The 17765-nt window shown below is 39.0% G+C and overlaps 1 protein-coding gene and 1 long non-coding RNA gene across 10 annotated transcripts; both read right to left on the minus strand.

The window, feature by feature from the left end:
• Positions 1-965: 965 nt before the first annotated feature.
• On the minus strand, positions 966-6595 carry LOC126590736 (uncharacterized). Its single transcript, XR_007612147.1, has 3 exons — positions 6394-6595; positions 5924-6300; positions 966-1278 (listed from the first exon to the last, which is right to left on the minus strand). It is a non-coding gene; the product is annotated as an uncharacterized LOC126590736 (long non-coding RNA).
• Positions 6596-10201: 3606 nt separating this feature from the next.
• Positions 10202-14789, minus strand: LOC126591554 (protein DETOXIFICATION 42-like). 9 transcript variants are annotated; one of them, XM_050257284.1, is made up of 15 exons: positions 14630-14789; positions 14407-14461; positions 13855-13974; positions 13148-13269; positions 12854-13063; positions 12541-12731; positions 12290-12425; positions 12086-12182; positions 11859-11959; positions 11553-11716; positions 11292-11363; positions 11088-11204; positions 10888-10983; positions 10641-10762; positions 10202-10558 (listed from the first exon to the last, which is right to left on the minus strand). In XM_050257284.1, exons 3-15 carry the CDS (start codon positions 13932-13934, stop codon positions 10516-10518), a joined length of 1551 nt encoding a protein of 516 aa, XP_050113241.1. In that variant the 5' UTR covers positions 13935-13974; positions 14407-14461; positions 14630-14789; the 3' UTR covers positions 10202-10515. The 9 variants fall into 9 exon arrangements, with proteins under 9 accessions (XP_050113241.1, XP_050113239.1, XP_050113234.1 ...); XM_050257282.1 differs by having other exon boundaries at positions 13855-14071; XM_050257277.1 differs by having other exon boundaries at positions 13855-14102.
• Positions 14790-17765: the final 2976 nt, after the last annotated feature.

Here is a 17765-nt window from a genome sequence, read left to right on the forward strand (position 1 = left end):
AGTTTTGTTCAGGAGAACCAACAATTATGACTTTAACTAATCAATATATTTCAATAGAATCTACTTGAGATCCAGATCAAATTCCGTTACCACCCAATACTAAAACGAAAATAATTCCAGGTAAACATATTAACAACAATAGAATCAACAATTAGGAAAATCAATCCAGTAAATTATAATAATTTGTCATCCAGATTTGAGTAAACCTTAGAAATCACTTAGCGGGAGTTGTTGAATCAAAAAAGAGAGAAGATGGAGATGGTTGTATTGGCTTACAAGAACTCCGATAGTGATCCAGAATCTCCTACTGAATCTCTGATTGGATGGATTAGGGCGAGGAAAGCTCCATAATTCCAGTCGAATAGGAAAGAGGAGACGGTTGAAGAGAGAAAAACGAGTTTTCTTTTTTCGTCAAGAAGGGAAAAGGAAGCGCGCACTCACCTCTTTCATCTGAAAATTAAGCGCCTAAATAAAAATTGAGCGTTAAATTTTATTCTACCATTTGAGGCGTTGCAAACTAGGACAATAGATTGCTCTTTGTAATCGTTTTGCTACTTTAATTGCGACGTTACTAATACCAAGGTTGCAAATACTTTTCGCGATAGTGTTATATGTCATGAAAAATATGTCGTAAAAGAGTCTTTTTCTTGTAGTTATTTATGCCTATATACGATCTCGGTTTCCACTGGGAATTAACTGGGCTAATGCATTAGTCAATTGCTGTAAACTGGGTTTCACAATTCGCTCTCGTCTATGAGGCATAAATTTGTCAAGATATACACTAAATCATTAGCACAATAACTGGCATCATCGAATGCGAATACATAACATCAAACCATACTTTGATACCAAACCGATATAACCCGACCCCGATAGCCATCAAACTAGGGGTGGAGATGGGCTGGCCATCACCAAGATGGTGACGAAGGCATAGGTGATAATTGAAATTTGTGTAAAATTTTGAACTAACAAGCTCAATTTATTAAAACAACTATAGTCTTGTGCATGAATGTCAATTACAACAACCTCCCCACTTGAGAACACAGTAGGGTTCATCCCTATTATTACATGTCATAACATATTTAGAGCATAACAGTAGTACATGCAACAATATTCACAAACAATATGTGATGCGCAAACATAACCAAAAGTTTGGCTAGGCATTATTACAACTAGATAAGCAAAAAGACAGGAGTAGAATCACCATATTCCACATGAAGGCTACACTATTGTCAGACCCACTCCTTGTCTTTACTGCCGCCTTTGTCTCACTAGGTCCTGATGGGTGAAAAACAAAGTGTGAGTGGATCATAATCATATATTTAGTCAAATTCATTTCGAAAGTACTAATCCTCATTTTATAAAACTTGATATAATTTAAAACTACATATTAGTATCTGTTACAATATATAGTTGAGAAATAAATGACAATCATAAATCAAACATAAGGAACTGTAATACATTACTAGCAGATACTAGTGCGAGTGCAAGCATGTGTGTGTTCATGAACGTCTTCATGTGCATTGCTAGCATCTACTAGCTAATAAACTTACTTATATCTAGCCTCTACTAGACATAATAACACATGCAAGCATCCTACTGCCGCATATAAAGATATACTCTATGTGTGACAGACCATATGGTGGAAATAAATCAAAATTTAAGTGTATATCAATTTGTTGACCCTAAAAACTACCAAGCCTACGTTGCACGCAGGCCGAGTAATCTATAAGCTAACTACGTCCTTCGGTGAATATGGGGCGTGCCAACTCGTCGGCCGAGCTCGGCCGAGGAGTAAAAATTTGTTGATGTTGGGTGCGCGGCTGACTTCTGCGTCTTGCGATTGCGGCCGAGAAAGGAACACGTCTCGGCCTCTTGGGCTCTCGAACCTAAAGACAAGGTTACTATTCTTACGAAGTTCAATATCAAATTCAGCTTTCAATGTGCCGAATGGAATAACTTGTAACACCTCACTTCGCCGAGAATGCTGATGAGATGACCTCGACCAATAAGGATTCAGGAATCCTTCTCGACTGAGACTTGGATAGGTAACCAACCGTCCTCGCCGCAGTGCTGTTGATGCCAACGGAAGATGCTGCGAGATCGGCTGACTCTACGGTGACAGAGCTATCTATGCCGACTTAAGATATCACCGGTTGCTTTCACAGTGCTGTTGATGCCAACGGAAGATGTGTCAGCGAAAAGAGAAAATAAAAATCTCAAAGTTGTTGAGAGAGTTTGCGCAGGGCAGTTGTGTGTTGAATTGAAGGTCCCTTTCTATCGCAGAACATCTTGTATTTATAGTATTTTGTACTTGCTTGGCATGGCTAGATAACTGTGTAAAGTTCGACTGCAACTTTGACTCTGTAAAATTGATCCGTGTGAAATGCCAAAGCCTATCCTCCAGCTTTTGTGACTTTTCAAACCTAATAAAAGTTAGGCTTTATCATATCTCATAAAAAGCCTAGCCTACCTAGACTTCTTATCATCAAAACTCCATCAATAAATTTTAAACCCATCTGACAACATCCATCACCATTTAAAAAGACCTAGTCTACCTAGGTTCCTTATCCCATCATTATCCAAGACCATGACTTTAAAATCATTAAATCCTCAAGCTTTTCAATCTGCACGTTCATTGCTAAACATCCAAATTAATTTGAACTGTACCTCCTACTTGAGGATATAATCTGCATCCTATCCATCCCGTTTAAGAATATGCCAAGATAATTCAAATTAAAAGATGATTATGATAAAACCCATAATATTATCTTTTAACAAAAATATCTTCATTTTTTCATCCGACGGTTGAGAACTATGTTTACTCTACGACCTTGATTATACGGGCCGATGGTGTAAATTTGGGTCCAAACATTGCCCCCCAGTTTCCTTAAGCTTTGGCTCGTAAGCCGAATGGTTAAGGAAATTAACTGTTCGTAGCCAACAACATTTATTCGTATCGCCGAGGAAGAAACTTTATTCCTCGGCAATAAAATGTATGTTCTGCCAACACTGCGGCTTTCCTCGACTACCACAACTCCATACCAGGATCGGCAACTCTGCCAGAAGGTCAAGAAAATTGGGGTCGAGAAGAATTTTCCTGTCAGCTCGGCCAGCCTATATACGTATATATATACTGATCAAAGGCCGAAGCTCATTAAATATCCTGACTCTTAGATTTGACAACCCAACTTCCACTATTAAAACTCATGGCCGAGTCTTACATATATAAAATATATATATTTGTCTTTCCAATGGTATTCTGACAATTCCCCATCAGCCACATCCATAGGCTAAAGCCTATATCTAATTAAATGTCTACTTTTGTTGAATAAGTCTGCCATCACTAGGAAAAACTTCGCATGCACGTATCCAAATTTGCCGAGCTTGGCAAACAAATTACCTCGGCCTAAATAGCCGATTTCGACAAACAAATTACCTCAGCCTAAACAGCCGATTTCCTGAATCTGCCTCGGCCTAGACAGCCGAAATCTATTCCTTTTGGATATCTTGGCAAACAAATTACCTCGGCCTAAACAACCGATTTCCTGAATCTGCCTCGGCCTAGACAGCCGAAATCTATTCCTTTTGGATATCTCGGCAAACAAATTACCTCGGTCTAAACAGCCGATTTCCTGAATCTGCCTCGGCCTAGACAGCCGAAATCTATTCCTTTTGGATATAACCCCCCTTATTTTCTTATGCATCGGCTTAATTAGCCAGATGATTAAGAAAAATAATTTATTCCTTTTCTTAATAAAAGAAAAAAGTGGCCGAGCTATCAAGAGGAGGAGGCCAATGATGTTTTATTCCAAGCCGAGATCTTTGTATATCAACACAGCCAATCAAATTTTGCATTGAGCCGAATAAAAAATCATCTCCAAATATGCTCGGCTTGACAAAAGATTTTTTATCGGCCGCCGAATGTGTTGAACAATTATTATGCCTCCCAGGCATAATAATTTCGTCAATTTTGACTTGCGACTTAAATAATTTAGCCGAACGGTATTTCTCCATATCGGCTTTATCACCAATAATCATATCAATTGGTGTGATTTTTTCGGCTAGGCCTATGTCTCGGCCTTGTTCGTCATTGGAACATTCCTCTGACGAATCATTTTCTGAGTCAATTTTTGTATTTGGCTCAAGAACTTGAACTTTTTCTTCTAGGCCTACCACACTTTCAGTCTCGACCGAAAAAATAGGTGGCCTTTGTTCTTCGGCCAAATTAACAATTTTCTTAGGCCGAATATTGGTTATGGCCGGAGCGGAAATTTGCCCCCCGGCCTCTTGCCTTTCAGAAATTCTTCCCAAACTCTCGAGGAATTGTTTTTGCTTCTTTAATAGGAGATGACACTCTTCCCATGAAGCCTGATCGAGATAGATCATGTGAACTTCGTAGTTTTAGCACTGGGTCCCACTGGGCGTGCCAAAATGTTGACCCTAAAAACTACCAAGCCTACGTGGCACGCAGGCCGAGTAATCTATAAGCTAACTACGTCCTTCGGTGAATGCGGGGCGTGCCAACTCGTCGACCGAGCTCGGCCGAGGAGTAAAAATTTGTTGATGTTAGGTGCGCGGCTGACTTCTGCGTCTTACGATTGCGGCCGAGAAAGGAACACGTCTCGGCCTCTTGGGCTCTCGAACCTGAAAACAAGGTTACTATTCTTACGAAGTTCAATATCAAATTTGACTTTCAATGTGCCGAATGTAATAACTTGTAACACCTCACTTCGCCGAGAAGGCTGATGAGATGACCTCGACCAATAAGGATTCAGGAATCCTTCTCGACTGAGACTTGGATAGGTAACCAACCGTCCTCGCCGCAGTGCTGTTGATGCCAACGGAAGATGCTGCGAGATCGGCTGACTCTACGGTGACAGAGCTATCTATGCTGACTTAAGATATCACCGGTTGCTTTCACAGTGCTGTTGATGCCAACGGAAGATGTGTCAGCGAAAAGAGAAAATAAAAATCTCAAAGTTGTTGAGAGAGTTTGCGCAGGGCAGTTGTGTGTTGAATTGAAGGTCCCTTTCTATCGCAGAACATCTATTTATAGCAACGGCTCCCCCCAAGGTCGAGTTAAAAACCTACTCGGACTAGGTCTTCTTCTCCTGATCAGCACCAACTCGACCAGTCCTACTTTCACTAGGACTGTGAACCTAGTCCTTAACCGAGCCGGATTCGTTTCCGGGTCCTGCCGAGACTCCTCATTGCACTAGGACTCGACTTCTTGCGTTATGACCTAGCCGACCTAGGTTTGGAGACCCACGTACTGAACGATCCATGGTATTCTTGTCGCAAGGCCTTCCGGGCCGAGAATGATTCTATACTCGGCCCACACTATTATTTTGGGCCTAAACAGCACCACACACCACACATTCGCGCGCCAGATCACCCAAGTCAGATTGACTTGTGCTGCCATGTTTCCAGTTGGAAATATATCTCTTATCTTTCATAATAAATTACTATTAAAAGATAATTATGATAAAACACCATAACATTATCCTTTAATAATAATAAAATGAATTATCTCTACTTTTCATCTGACCGTGTGAAACTTTGCTCATTCAACGGCCTTGATTACACGGGCCGATGGTGTAAATTTAGGTCCAAACACAATTAAAACATCACCTAATCATTTCAATCTAAATCTAGTCTAATCCAAGACCACCATCAAAGGCATGTCAGTTTGTCAAAACATGTTCATCAAAATAATTTAGAAATGATCCATTCATAGAAATTTGGATCATGTCTCCACAACTAGCTTTTTACCTTTGTCAAGGCTAGTCATGCCTGTACTTGTAATTCACACCTTTAGTAACATTTCTAAGTTAAATTAAAGTTTTCTAAGTTAAACATGATAAATAACTCTGGATTGGTGAAAACAGAGTGCACTACATGATTCGGGATGTCGAATAACCTTAGGGTAGGTCTTGGGTCCCCATGCACTGTTATACGGACGGTTGCCATGACTCGTCACCTAGTCGTCGTCACACGTCACCTAGTCGATGGACGCGCCGCCGTCGTTGCTCTCATCATCGGCAAATGCACCTCCGTACTCGTCGTTGTCGCTAGTGAGTACGCCATCGCAGTCACACCATCGAGCTGCACACGAACAATGACAGTCGTGGTCTAGCGCTGCTGTGTGTCAGGATGTGTGAATTCTAGTAAGATAACATAATATACCTATTATGTTGATGATTCTATTAGAACTAATGCAATCCGCTGTCTTCGTCTTTAACGCTGTTAACTTCGTCGCCGGTTGCTGTGATCCGTGGCAGAAATCGTCGCCAGATTCTATAGATTTTCCAAAAACATTGCAGGGCTTTGTTTAGCTCAATTTTTAATCCACTTTCAACCAAAACAGTACCAAAAGCTTAGAAAACTCACCTATAATTACTCTAGGACATTTTGGAATCGAATCCACCTCGGATTCACCGAAGTTTGGTTGGTTTCCTTTGCCAAATTCTGGAAAATGCACACAGAGTATGTACAGAGGTTAGAAACCTCGATTTTCAGCATGAAGTTAAGGGTTGGAAATGCTCTTAGGTTTAGGGTCTGATGCGATATGAGGAAGGAACAACAAGAAAGAGAAACGGATGAGGGAAGTTGTCGTTATTAACAAGTATGAAGGTATTATTGGGGTTGAGTGACACAGCCCGATCTTGGTATCTTCCAAACACCAGGATCGACACATGTTGGCCGATACTCAAGGGTGACAAAAGTCATTTTAATATGCATATACTTAGGGCTGGAAAAAAATCCCAAAAATCCCAAACCAAACCGAAAAATTCCCAAAACCAAACCAAAAAAATCCCAAACCGAAATTCCCAAAAATTTCGGTACCCAATACCGAACCGATCCCGAAATTTCGGTACGGGAATCGGTCTCAAGTTTTTGGGATTTCGGTATTCCCAAACCGAACCGAAAAAAATATATATATATTATTTAATTTTTAAATATATATTTAGATCGACAAAGTCCATAGAAAATGAAGGCTTCAATAGTTGCACATATTTCTGTATGAATGATTTAAATCGACAGAGTCTTGCAATTGTAGCATCTACATTTGAATCTAGATTGGCAGTCTTGCAATTGTAGCATCTACATTTAAATTGACATAGTCTTGCAATTGGCACATATTGCAACGGGCTTCTTAGCAGATTGCAGACCAAAATTGTTAAAAGGTTCAATTTTAGCCTAAAAACATAATATTTTAGTCCAAAAGCCCAAAAGCCTAAAAGCCCAAAATCATTTTGGGATTCCCGATTTGTCCCGAAATCCCGAAACTATTTTGGGATTCCCGAAAATTGGGATTCCCGAAAATTTGGTTTGGGATCGGTATTGAAATTGGGATTCCCGAAATTTTTGGTTTGGGAATCGGGACAAGCGTTTCGGTATGGGATCCCATACCGAACCACCCCTACATATACTAAGAACATGTAAAACATGCATACAAATTTGCTGAAAAGAATAAACTTAAATAAAATACATAACTTTAAATATAAAAAAATATAAGAGAATGCACGAACATATTCAAAGCATACAACTAATCAAGAATATTGCGAAAGGAATATTATACAATAATGAGATTACAAAGAAAAGGGGTTCTACATCGAGAGAACTCAAAGGTACTGATATAGGAATGCCTTTACGTCGGTATCATAAACCTCACTTCTAAGTCCTAAAGGGGGCACAAAACAAAGGGTGATGGAGCAAAGTTTAATATACTAATAAAATAAAACAATTTTTTTTTTCCGAACATACTAAGCCCCTATTTTGTAAACTCATATAGTACTACATAGTAGGTTTTCTGCAAACCCTAGCATGCCTTGAAAACGTTCGTAAATCAAATATGTTGGAAAATAGTAGTATTTTGGTTTATTTGAATATTTGGTTTTATGGGCTTAGCCCGTTAAAATTAGGTTTTGTTAGAGATTAGGGGTTAGTTTATTATAAATATGGTGCTTTGTTATTCATTAGAGAATAAGTTAGCCATAATGTAGTCTCATAGGGTTTTGTAGCCGTTTCGGCATTCTCAGTTTGTTTAATAATATTCTTATTATTTGTTAGTCTTGTTCGTTGTGCACTCTGATATTCAACTTGGTATCAGAGCAGGTTTGATCCTTCGGGATTTAATCTGCTTTGGGTTGGTATCTGTTTGCTCATTTCCGTTGTCGTTCATGTTCAGATTATTAGTTGGTATTGATTGTTTGCAAGAAGAAAAAAATTGTTCGTTGGTTTTTTGTCCTGTGACTCTGCTTCTGCACCTTTGAATGTCGCAGCCTGCAGGAGTATCCGCAAGTCTGTATTGCTTCAAAGGAAAAAAAGGGGAGTAAAAAAGGAAAAAAAGGAAGAAACAAGAAAAAATTGGTTGCTTGTTTGAGGCCCATGCGGGGCAAAGGAAAAAAAAAATTTTGGTTGGATTTTTTGTTTGTTTGTTCGGAAGTTGGCATCGGCATTGGTATTGGCATCGGCATCGGTATTGGCATCGGTATCGGTATCGGCATCGGCATCGGCATCGGCATCGGCATCGACATTGGCATCGGCATTGGAATTTGGAGGCTTGCATCCACATCTGCTTGTTGGCAAACTTATGTTGTGTATCGCCATGAGTTTGACGAGGGGTGTTGGAAAATATTAGTATTTTGGTTTATTTGAATGTTTGGTTTTATGGGCTTAGCCCGTTAAAATTAGGTTTTGTTAGAGATTAGGGGATATTTTATTATAAATATGGTGCTTTGTTATTCATTAGAGAATAAGTTAGCCACAATGTAGTCTCTTAGGGTTTTGTAGCCGTTTCGGCATTTTCAGTTTGTTTAATAATATTCTTATTATTTGTTAGTCTTGTTCATTGCGCACTCTGATATTCAACTAAATCATCATGTACTTAAAATAATTGTATGGTAGTCGCCCAAAGACAAATCCGTAAAACCTTTGCAAATCATATAACAGTGTACTTAAATAGGGGTTTCATAGTCGCCCGAAGGCATATCCATCACCTGAAGGTGAAGATGTACGACACCGGGTTACGCCAGTGAAGAAAAATGGTAGACCCCATCACCCTAAGGTGAAGCTGTATGACTCTGCGTTACGCCAAAGAAGAAAATGTATATGGCACACTGACACTAGTTGTGGCTAGTGAAGCTATCTTGACACTGGTTTGGCTAGTAAAGGTGGCAGCATGGCATAAATATCTCACTACTCATCAATTGTGTCCTATAACCATAAACAGATACATACTCGGGTTGTGTGTATGTACTATATGATTACCCACTAAATAAGCACATAAAACATAAATCATATTTTTCATATCAAATCTTGGAGCTTGAAAGCTCAAACGTCAAATCATAAATCCATAGGACCGTTCTAGCTCAAATCATCATCATAAACCATCATAAATAAATCATGTGAAACCATAAATTTGTATTCGTAAATCCATCATATATCATAAAATGTAAAAAGCCATGGTTCGCAAATCTTTCATAAACGTAAATTCAATAATTCATAAACGGTTAACGTAATTTCAATAAATTGTAAATAATTCATGAAACGTAAAATCATATGAAATCAATATTTTCATGAATGCAAGCCTAGAATTTTTATAAATCATGCAATTTAAGAAGTGGTCCATTCACAGATTCTCCATTGCCGAAAAGTCGTTCAAACTAGAGAGGATGTGGTCGCCACTAACAAACACACCTAAGCATATAAAAGGACCAATTAGTAATACCCTATCAAAACGATTGAATTTGAGAAAGCACAGATTCAGAATTAGGGTGTCAAAATACCCTAAGAGGGGTCATGGACAAATTTTGTAAAAGTCAACGGAAAAGTCAACGGTCAACCCAAAAAGTCAACTAAGCCAGTTAACTATGTAAACCTTCAGAATTTCACTAAACAGATGCCAAAAACGGACTTAGGAAGTTGAAATTAGTCTAGGAGGATTCCCGAAAAAAATTCGTAAAAATTGACACAAGGAATATTCCAAGAATTTTTTGGAGAAAATTACAAGAATATTCCAACTGGATATGGGTCGAGTCAACCCGATTCGCTGGAAAACCCATCTGAAACTAAGTACATTCGCCAGATTTTCTGGGAAATTTTCAAATGGACATAACTCTTTCATTTCTCATCCAAATTTGACCCATAATATATCAAAACGAAGTTAGAGAAGAGTTGAACAAGATTATACGTATTTGGAAGCCAAAAAGGTGGCCCAAGATGGCACATTTGAATTGCACAGAAGTTCAATTCCTATTCGGTTCTCCAGTCCCTATGGACCTGTGGTTACAATTTTAGAAGAAATATGCAGAGAAAGTGCACTCCCTTCTCAAAATATACTCATAAACTCGAACCAAATTTTGATCAAGGGTTTCCCCCAACAGGACAAGTTACATGCAAATTTACTTTTTATATGATTTATCTACATGTAAATAAAATCGGAAGAATGCAACGAATGGAAGCGAAAAAAACTGTTTAACTTTCGGGTAAGTAAAACTGGGTTAGCGATTATGCCCGGAGGAATTCCCAGGGTCCTGTTCTTGTTCCTATCCTGCAATTTGCATACCAAAATTGTAAGTTATGGGAATTTTTGTGTTTCCGTGGGTGTGCGGGCGAAAACTGTAAGATTATACCTCCAAAATCCGGCCAATGTCCGGAGACTCATATAGATGGCCAAAGCAACCCAGATTCCGATGAATCCATTAGTAGAGGAGAGTACAAACAGAACTAAGATGCTGAAAATAGCCACCAGAATCTGGAGAAAATTGTGAACATCACGTTAACTTGTGTCCCAAGAAACCGAACGTGGTGCTTCTCCTCTAAGCTTTTACTTAGCAGCAAATCATTACTTGAATTACAAGAAAGTGATAAAATACTTGCCATGGAAAAGGCTGAGTATGCAAAATCAGACGCTCCAAAGTTGACACCGTCGAAAACAAACGCCAGGGTATTGAGGGGCTGAGTAGCTGCAACAAACTGATTGCGAATTTGAAGATTGTTAGTTCAAATCAAAATGTCATTTACGATATAAGAAATGTCAGCCGAAACATTGTTTTCTGTTTTGAGACAAGGGGACTTACCGGAATGCCTACGCCAATGAGATGCAGCACACTGACATCTCTGGTGAATAACCTTGCCCCATATTGCAACCCCACTCCCAGTATAGCAGCGAGCATCAGCCCCAATACAAATCCCAGCTGTAGTTTAAACGCAATTACGAATTTTTAGAGAAACTGACATCATATGGAATCCATATTTGATCCTTCTGAAAAATGATTACGCACCTGTAACACTCGGGATGCAGTGGCTGTTGCCTTATCGTAGTCTTTTTTCGCAAATGCACTTGCAAGTATGGCCTGAAAGTGGAGCCAAAAATTTCAGCGCAATGGCAGTTGATATCTTCTGATTAAACTTTAACCGTCTAATTGAAAAACTATAAGTTGATCATTTCTATTTATTTACTAAAGAACTCTACTGGTTTTCTAACTAATTTAGTAAATATCCATATTGCAGTAGTCTCATGCATTAACGAAATGATATCCAACCTGTCCAGCAACAGCCAGCCCATCGGCTAGAAGGGAAGTTGCCAACCAAATCTGCAAGCAGACCTGAAATGCAGCCATGGGTGTCGGTCCCTGCCGTGCAGCCAACGATGCGGCCAGTGTCACACAAAATGTAGCAGCAATGACCCTCATTAATAATAGAAAACCTGGAGGGAAGAAAGGACTAATGGGGTATCAACTTCATAATTAACTCTATCTTTTAACAAACGCTTCCAATGTTTTCGGCTCATTAAAACCAAGGCCCAAGGATTCGAGTCACAACTGCCAGTTACAGTATAAAATCCTTACCGTTTTTAAGAAATCGACTAAATTCCAGATGTTTGATACTTGGGGGTAATAGATCAACTTCAGCTGCTAATCTCCGCAAGAGTATGAAACATATCAAGTACCTGCAATTACCATTTTAACAATAAGAGGCAAAGCTGACATACAATGCAGAATTCCAGAGAGCGCACACAACACAATAGGACCGAAAACAAACACGAAACTTGGGAGAGAAGATAGATGAAACTTACTGAGATATAACATGAGCAATAGCTGCACCGCTGACGCCCAGATGGAAAACAAAAATAAATATTGGATCTAAAATTATATTTGTTACATCTCCTGCCACTGAATTTAAGCAGATCATTAATTTATGCATTAGAAAGCTGAATAATGTTTTATTCTGGTGAAATCGATTTGGTCAGAAACGAAAGTTGAACTCCATTAAGGTATACCAGTGGCGTATAAAGGAGTTTTTGTATCCTTGAACCCACGGAAGATCCCTTGCATAGCAAGAGAAAGAAGAACTGCAGGAGCACCAAGGGACCTTAGCATCAAGTACTGCTGTGCGGGTTTTAGCATAGGGGAATCCTGAACAAACAATAGTTCCGTCTGTTATTAGAAGTTAGAGTACACAGCATTTTAGCGCTTGATAAGAAATGTTATTAAGTAAAACCATATGCCAAAAAGAAAAGTATTCACTTACAGAACCGACTCCCATAAAGTTCAATAGAGGTTTTGCGCCAGCTATGAGAAATATGGCCTGGATAAGGCCAAGGATGCTGCCAATAACCATTGCTGATGACGCTGACGGCATGTACCTTTTTTGATAATCGTTTTTAACGATTTCAAAGCTTGCAACAACTGATTTTGAGTTGTATGCGTTCTGAGTGGTATCTGAGAAATAATATTGAAGAAAAAAAAATTATCAAGTAAGAAGCTTTTAGATCCATGTAGTCATATTCTGTGCGTCTTACACACTGCATATGAAGTACATTATATAAAAAGATGGAGCATACTGCTTTCTGGAATCAACTGTTGTGTTTCATCATTCGTTAATGAACCAGTTTCCAGGTAATCGTTGTCATTCGCCTTGGGACTCACTGTTCCCATAGTATCTTCTTCGGCAACAAAAGATGTTGTGACACTAACAAGTGGGAATATTGCAATTTTTGATACTTGATTGAACAAAGCAATAGAAACTCCTACAGCAGCAAGCTCCACTGGACCTTTAAACATTAAGACAATTTATTTCAAATCGAAGAACATACACAATGTTGAAATGAAAGAAAAAAAATAAGAAAGGAAAGTACCTATTTGGCCAATGAATGCTGTGTCGACTAGAGAAGCGATTGGATCAGCTGTCAAAGCTAGCGCCGCAGGCAATGCAATTGACGCTATTTCTAACCCAAGTTTGTCCAAATTAAAAACACATCTACGCATAAAAGAGAGAGAATCCAAGTATTAGATTAGACCATCTATTTCCAACTTTAGAACATACATTAACTCACTCATACAATCCTTTTCGGTCGTTTCAATTGTAATTACAATTCATTTGATAACTTTATACGTCGATGAACTGGTAGGACTACAGATATGTCAGGAAAGGGAATGATAGCTACTTTTTCTTAATTGCAATAATAAAATCATTTGGAATGTGGCTCTTGGATCAAACATATCAGAGGTAAGAAAGTCTGAGCTGGTCTAGCCATAAAAGGTCGTACCCAGTGCACAAGGCTCCCGCTTTACGCAGGGTCTGGGAGAGGTGAATGTCGGCTAGCCTTACCCCCATTTATGGAGAGGCTGCTCCCAAGTCTCGAACCCGAGACCTACCGCTCATGGGCGAAGGCACTTGCCATCGCACCAAGTGGATGCGAGTAAAAGCTCGCGTTGCTTATAGGAAGTTCTTTTCACTGCTTTTCTGCTTTGTTCAGTCAAACAAAACTCTAATTACAAACCAAGGGACCTCCTAAACAGGAAAAAGAAATGTAAAATGCATAAAACCGATTGAAATGATTACCCGCAATCCTTGAAGAAAATGTAGATAGAAGTTTTCCTTGTGTTCCCATACGAATATGAACCATCTTCTTCTTCAGCCATCCGATTCAATGAATTTCTTTTTCACTGATATGTTACCGCACTGTTGTTTAATCGAAGCCGAATTATCAAAGCAATGGCGATAAATTCGATAGACGAAAATTCACAAATTGTGATGCAGGCCCTGCAGATTATGGTGTCTGCCAATTCATAGCTCGATTTCTTACCAACCTAAAACATTCAACTTAAAGAAATCACAGATGAAGATTTACCACCAAATAAAGTAGAATAAAAGAAAGTTGGGTTCTAAAATTAATATTCTAACTGAGAAAATATATGCTTTAGAAAATATGTATCATAAAAATAAATATAACAGAAAAAGAAGTATGTTTCACTTGAACAATTCTCCAATGAAATTCCAACCTTCAAAGTAAACATTCAAATTCAAAGACTTGTAAGTTGTAAAAGTTTCAAACCTTTACAAAGAAAACAATCAAATGAAAGTCTGAATTATCAAGCGAAAATGAGGGCATACCAAGTTGGCTAGATCAACGTGCTTTCTCGTCTACAACCAAGTTCGAATTCCTCCCCTGCAGTTTAGATTGAATTAAAAATCATCCAGTTTTCGATAACTCTACACAATATCACTTTAAAACTGAAGAGAAAATTTCTCAGTGTAGAAGAAAAACTAACCAAGAATTTAAAGAAGGAAAAAATAATGTAAAGAAATTGAGACATGAAAAGTAAAACAGAATGACCTTTGAGCTTTGAAGAGCTTTGAAAGTAGAACAACGATGGTGTGCGTGTATGTTGAATTTTGGTACAAATTCCAAAGTCCATGAGAGAAAAGACCTTCACAACAGAAACGGACCAACTGAGGCAGGCTCTGCTCTTCCTGTGTACGTTAGAGAGAGAAAGCTGTCGGAGTCAGGCTCTTCTTGGCCCATTTATACCTCCCTCCAATGAATATTCTCTTTATTATTATTATTATTATTATTGATTAATGATACATTTATCATTTATTTGTTCTATCCTTTGTACCATATTTTTAATAGAGTTAGGGTCCACCAACGCATATAAGTTCGGTACAAATAGGTGGTACGAGTAGTATTTTGGTTATTATTTACTATTACATTTTTGCTAGTTTTATAAATACCACAACAATAATAATAAAGTCTTATCCCACTTAGTGGGGTCGGCTATATGAATCCTATAACATTATTGCGCTAGGTTTTGTGTCATATTTTTTATTAGATTCAAGTAGTCCAAGTCTTTTCTTAGAGTCTCTGTCTAAGTCTTCCTAAGCTTTCTTCTACTCCTTTGATCCAGCCTCTGTCTCATAATCACATCTTCTAACTGAAATAAATGTAGGTCTTTATTTCACATGTCCAAACCATCTTATCCGATATTCTCTCATAAATAACTTTATTTGTCTCATAAACCCCTCAGTTCGAGCTTCATTGATGTCTCGAAGTAGGTTCTTCTTGGCCGGCCAATAGGTGGCCACCTGTAAAATAAGTTATGGTAGGGTCTCAACCTTATATGGTGACACGTCCCAACCCCGATATTTCCCGAATACCCGGATAGGCACGTGATGGCCGACACCTAAGGGTGACGCAAGCCATTTATTGAATACAAGAGTAATGATTAGGAGGAAATATTCATGAATAATCATTAGAATCTAAATGCAATAAACAAAGTTTAAGGAAATGTCTAGAGTGCACATAATACTTTCTAAAACAAGATCACAAAAGGAAAGATCATTACAGGATATCACACAAGTGAGTGATAGATTGCTATTGGTAGGGGAATGCCTCATACGTCGTGTCGTAGTCCTCGTTTCTAAGACCTGAATGGGGGCGCAAAACAAAGGTGAGTGGACCAAGTTCATATATACAATAATAATAAAATAGTTATCAAGATACTAACCCCCACAGTTTATATAAAGAAAACTACTAGCATAATAAGTGATAGTTTTACTGAAAACCCTAGCATGCCAAAAATATCTCAAAAGACATATCATGGAAAACAAAATATCAAATGTCTGACAGATCGTCTCGTCGCGCGATGTACTACTAGTAAGATCACTGAATAAATATATTTCCCAACCCTATGCCAGCACCGTGGTCTCTGCGCCCGTAGCCAGAGATTATCAACTCCAGGCCCAATGCCTGCTTCGTGTCCCTCAGCCCGTAGCTAGGGATTATTTCTCCCGACCTATCTGCCAACACCAAATCCTCGCCCAAGGCGACATAGTGTCCACTAGGTACGCACAAATAGTTACGTCTCTCATAAATAACCACTTCATAGTATAAAGTCATCCATCGTCTATACTATAAAGAGGGGTTTCTAAAACATGTTCTAGCATCCTATCGTCATTCATCAGATAGTCTACCAGTTCATGGTTTTTATAGAAAATATGATATATTAAAATATAGCTCAATATAGGCCAACAATTAATTCCTTACAAAATAACGAGACGATAATCAACATTTCAATAAATCTGCTTAACATAAAATCAGTTAATAAACTCGTAAGGCATGCTATTCATTTATGTAATTAAACTATAAAATCATGTAATTTTAGAAGGGGTCCACTCACAGATACTTTGTAGCAGCAAAGTTGTGCGGAAAAGGATTAAGGAAATCCCCACTAGCAACTTCATCTAAGCACAAAAATGTACAATTTATCAAACTACCCAACTATAGAATTTCAAGGAATGGAAAATGGGTCTTGGGTTTGAATCCGGATTAGGGTTTAGGTTTAAGTTAAATAAGGTTAGGACCTATTGGGTTTTGGTTTTGGATAGGTTTAGGAATAAAAAGGGTGGTGGTTTATGCTTGAGCCCAAGCCCACACAACACACACATACACACGCCAGCACACACACACACACATGCATGCACAGCACACATGCACACACCTGCACACACATACATACACACACGTGCACAACACATGCGCACACACACACACGCACACCTACAACACACACACGTACACACACACACACACGAGCATAACACACGCACACTCACACATACGCACGGCCCAACACACACACCACACACACACGCTGAGCCCATGCATGGCATGGCCCGCAGGCCAATTAACCAAGAAAGAAAATGGGCTGGTCCAAGTACGGGCTAAGGCCCGTGGGTGTTTTGAGAAGGCCTAGTGGCCTGTGAGGTGTCGGGGAAGGACACCGGAGCTGCTACAACTCCGATCGACGGTAAACTCGCAATCCAACACCCAAACCAAGTACCAAAATGTAGAGGGAAGATAGCTGAAATGATGGGAACGGGAATATACCACTGTGAGTCTCGACTGTGGTCGAGAATGGCTGGGTTGATTCATGGAACTCGTCGGGCTTTCTCGCCGGGTTCTAGAAAACAAAAATATAAGGCATGCACAATTGAGAACCTTCCATTTGAACTGAGAATAACTCAACAAAACAGAATAGAGTAGTGAGCCTCACCTAAGTTCAAGTTTCAAAGATTTGAAGCTCTCGGCTTCAATGGCAGAACACACAGAAGTGTTCTACTGATGCATGCAGGGTTATAGCTGCGTTCATCAAGCCCCAAGGATACTAAATATGTGGTTAGTCTGTTAGGTTTGATTAGTTTTCAAAAAGGAATGAAACAAGAGCTCTCGGAGCTCTAGAGAGAGTGAGAGTTCCCGTGAGAGAGAGAAAGAGGTTCGAGATGAAGTGCTCGGGAAGAGAGGGAAGAGAAGAGAGCTGAGAACTTGCCACTTGGCAGTTTAGGAGAAATAGGGAATCTAGATCAATGGCTAGGATTTAAATGAGATAAGGGATTAAATTGATAGATTTAAATATGTTCCAGGGAAAAAAAATAGAAACATAACTAAAATGTGGGGGTGGGTGTAACATATG

Source organism: Malus sylvestris, chromosome 11 (genome assembly GCF_916048215.2).
Source record: "Malus sylvestris chromosome 11, drMalSylv7.2, whole genome shotgun sequence".
NCBI classification, from domain to species: Eukaryota; Viridiplantae; Streptophyta; class Magnoliopsida; order Rosales; family Rosaceae; genus Malus; species Malus sylvestris.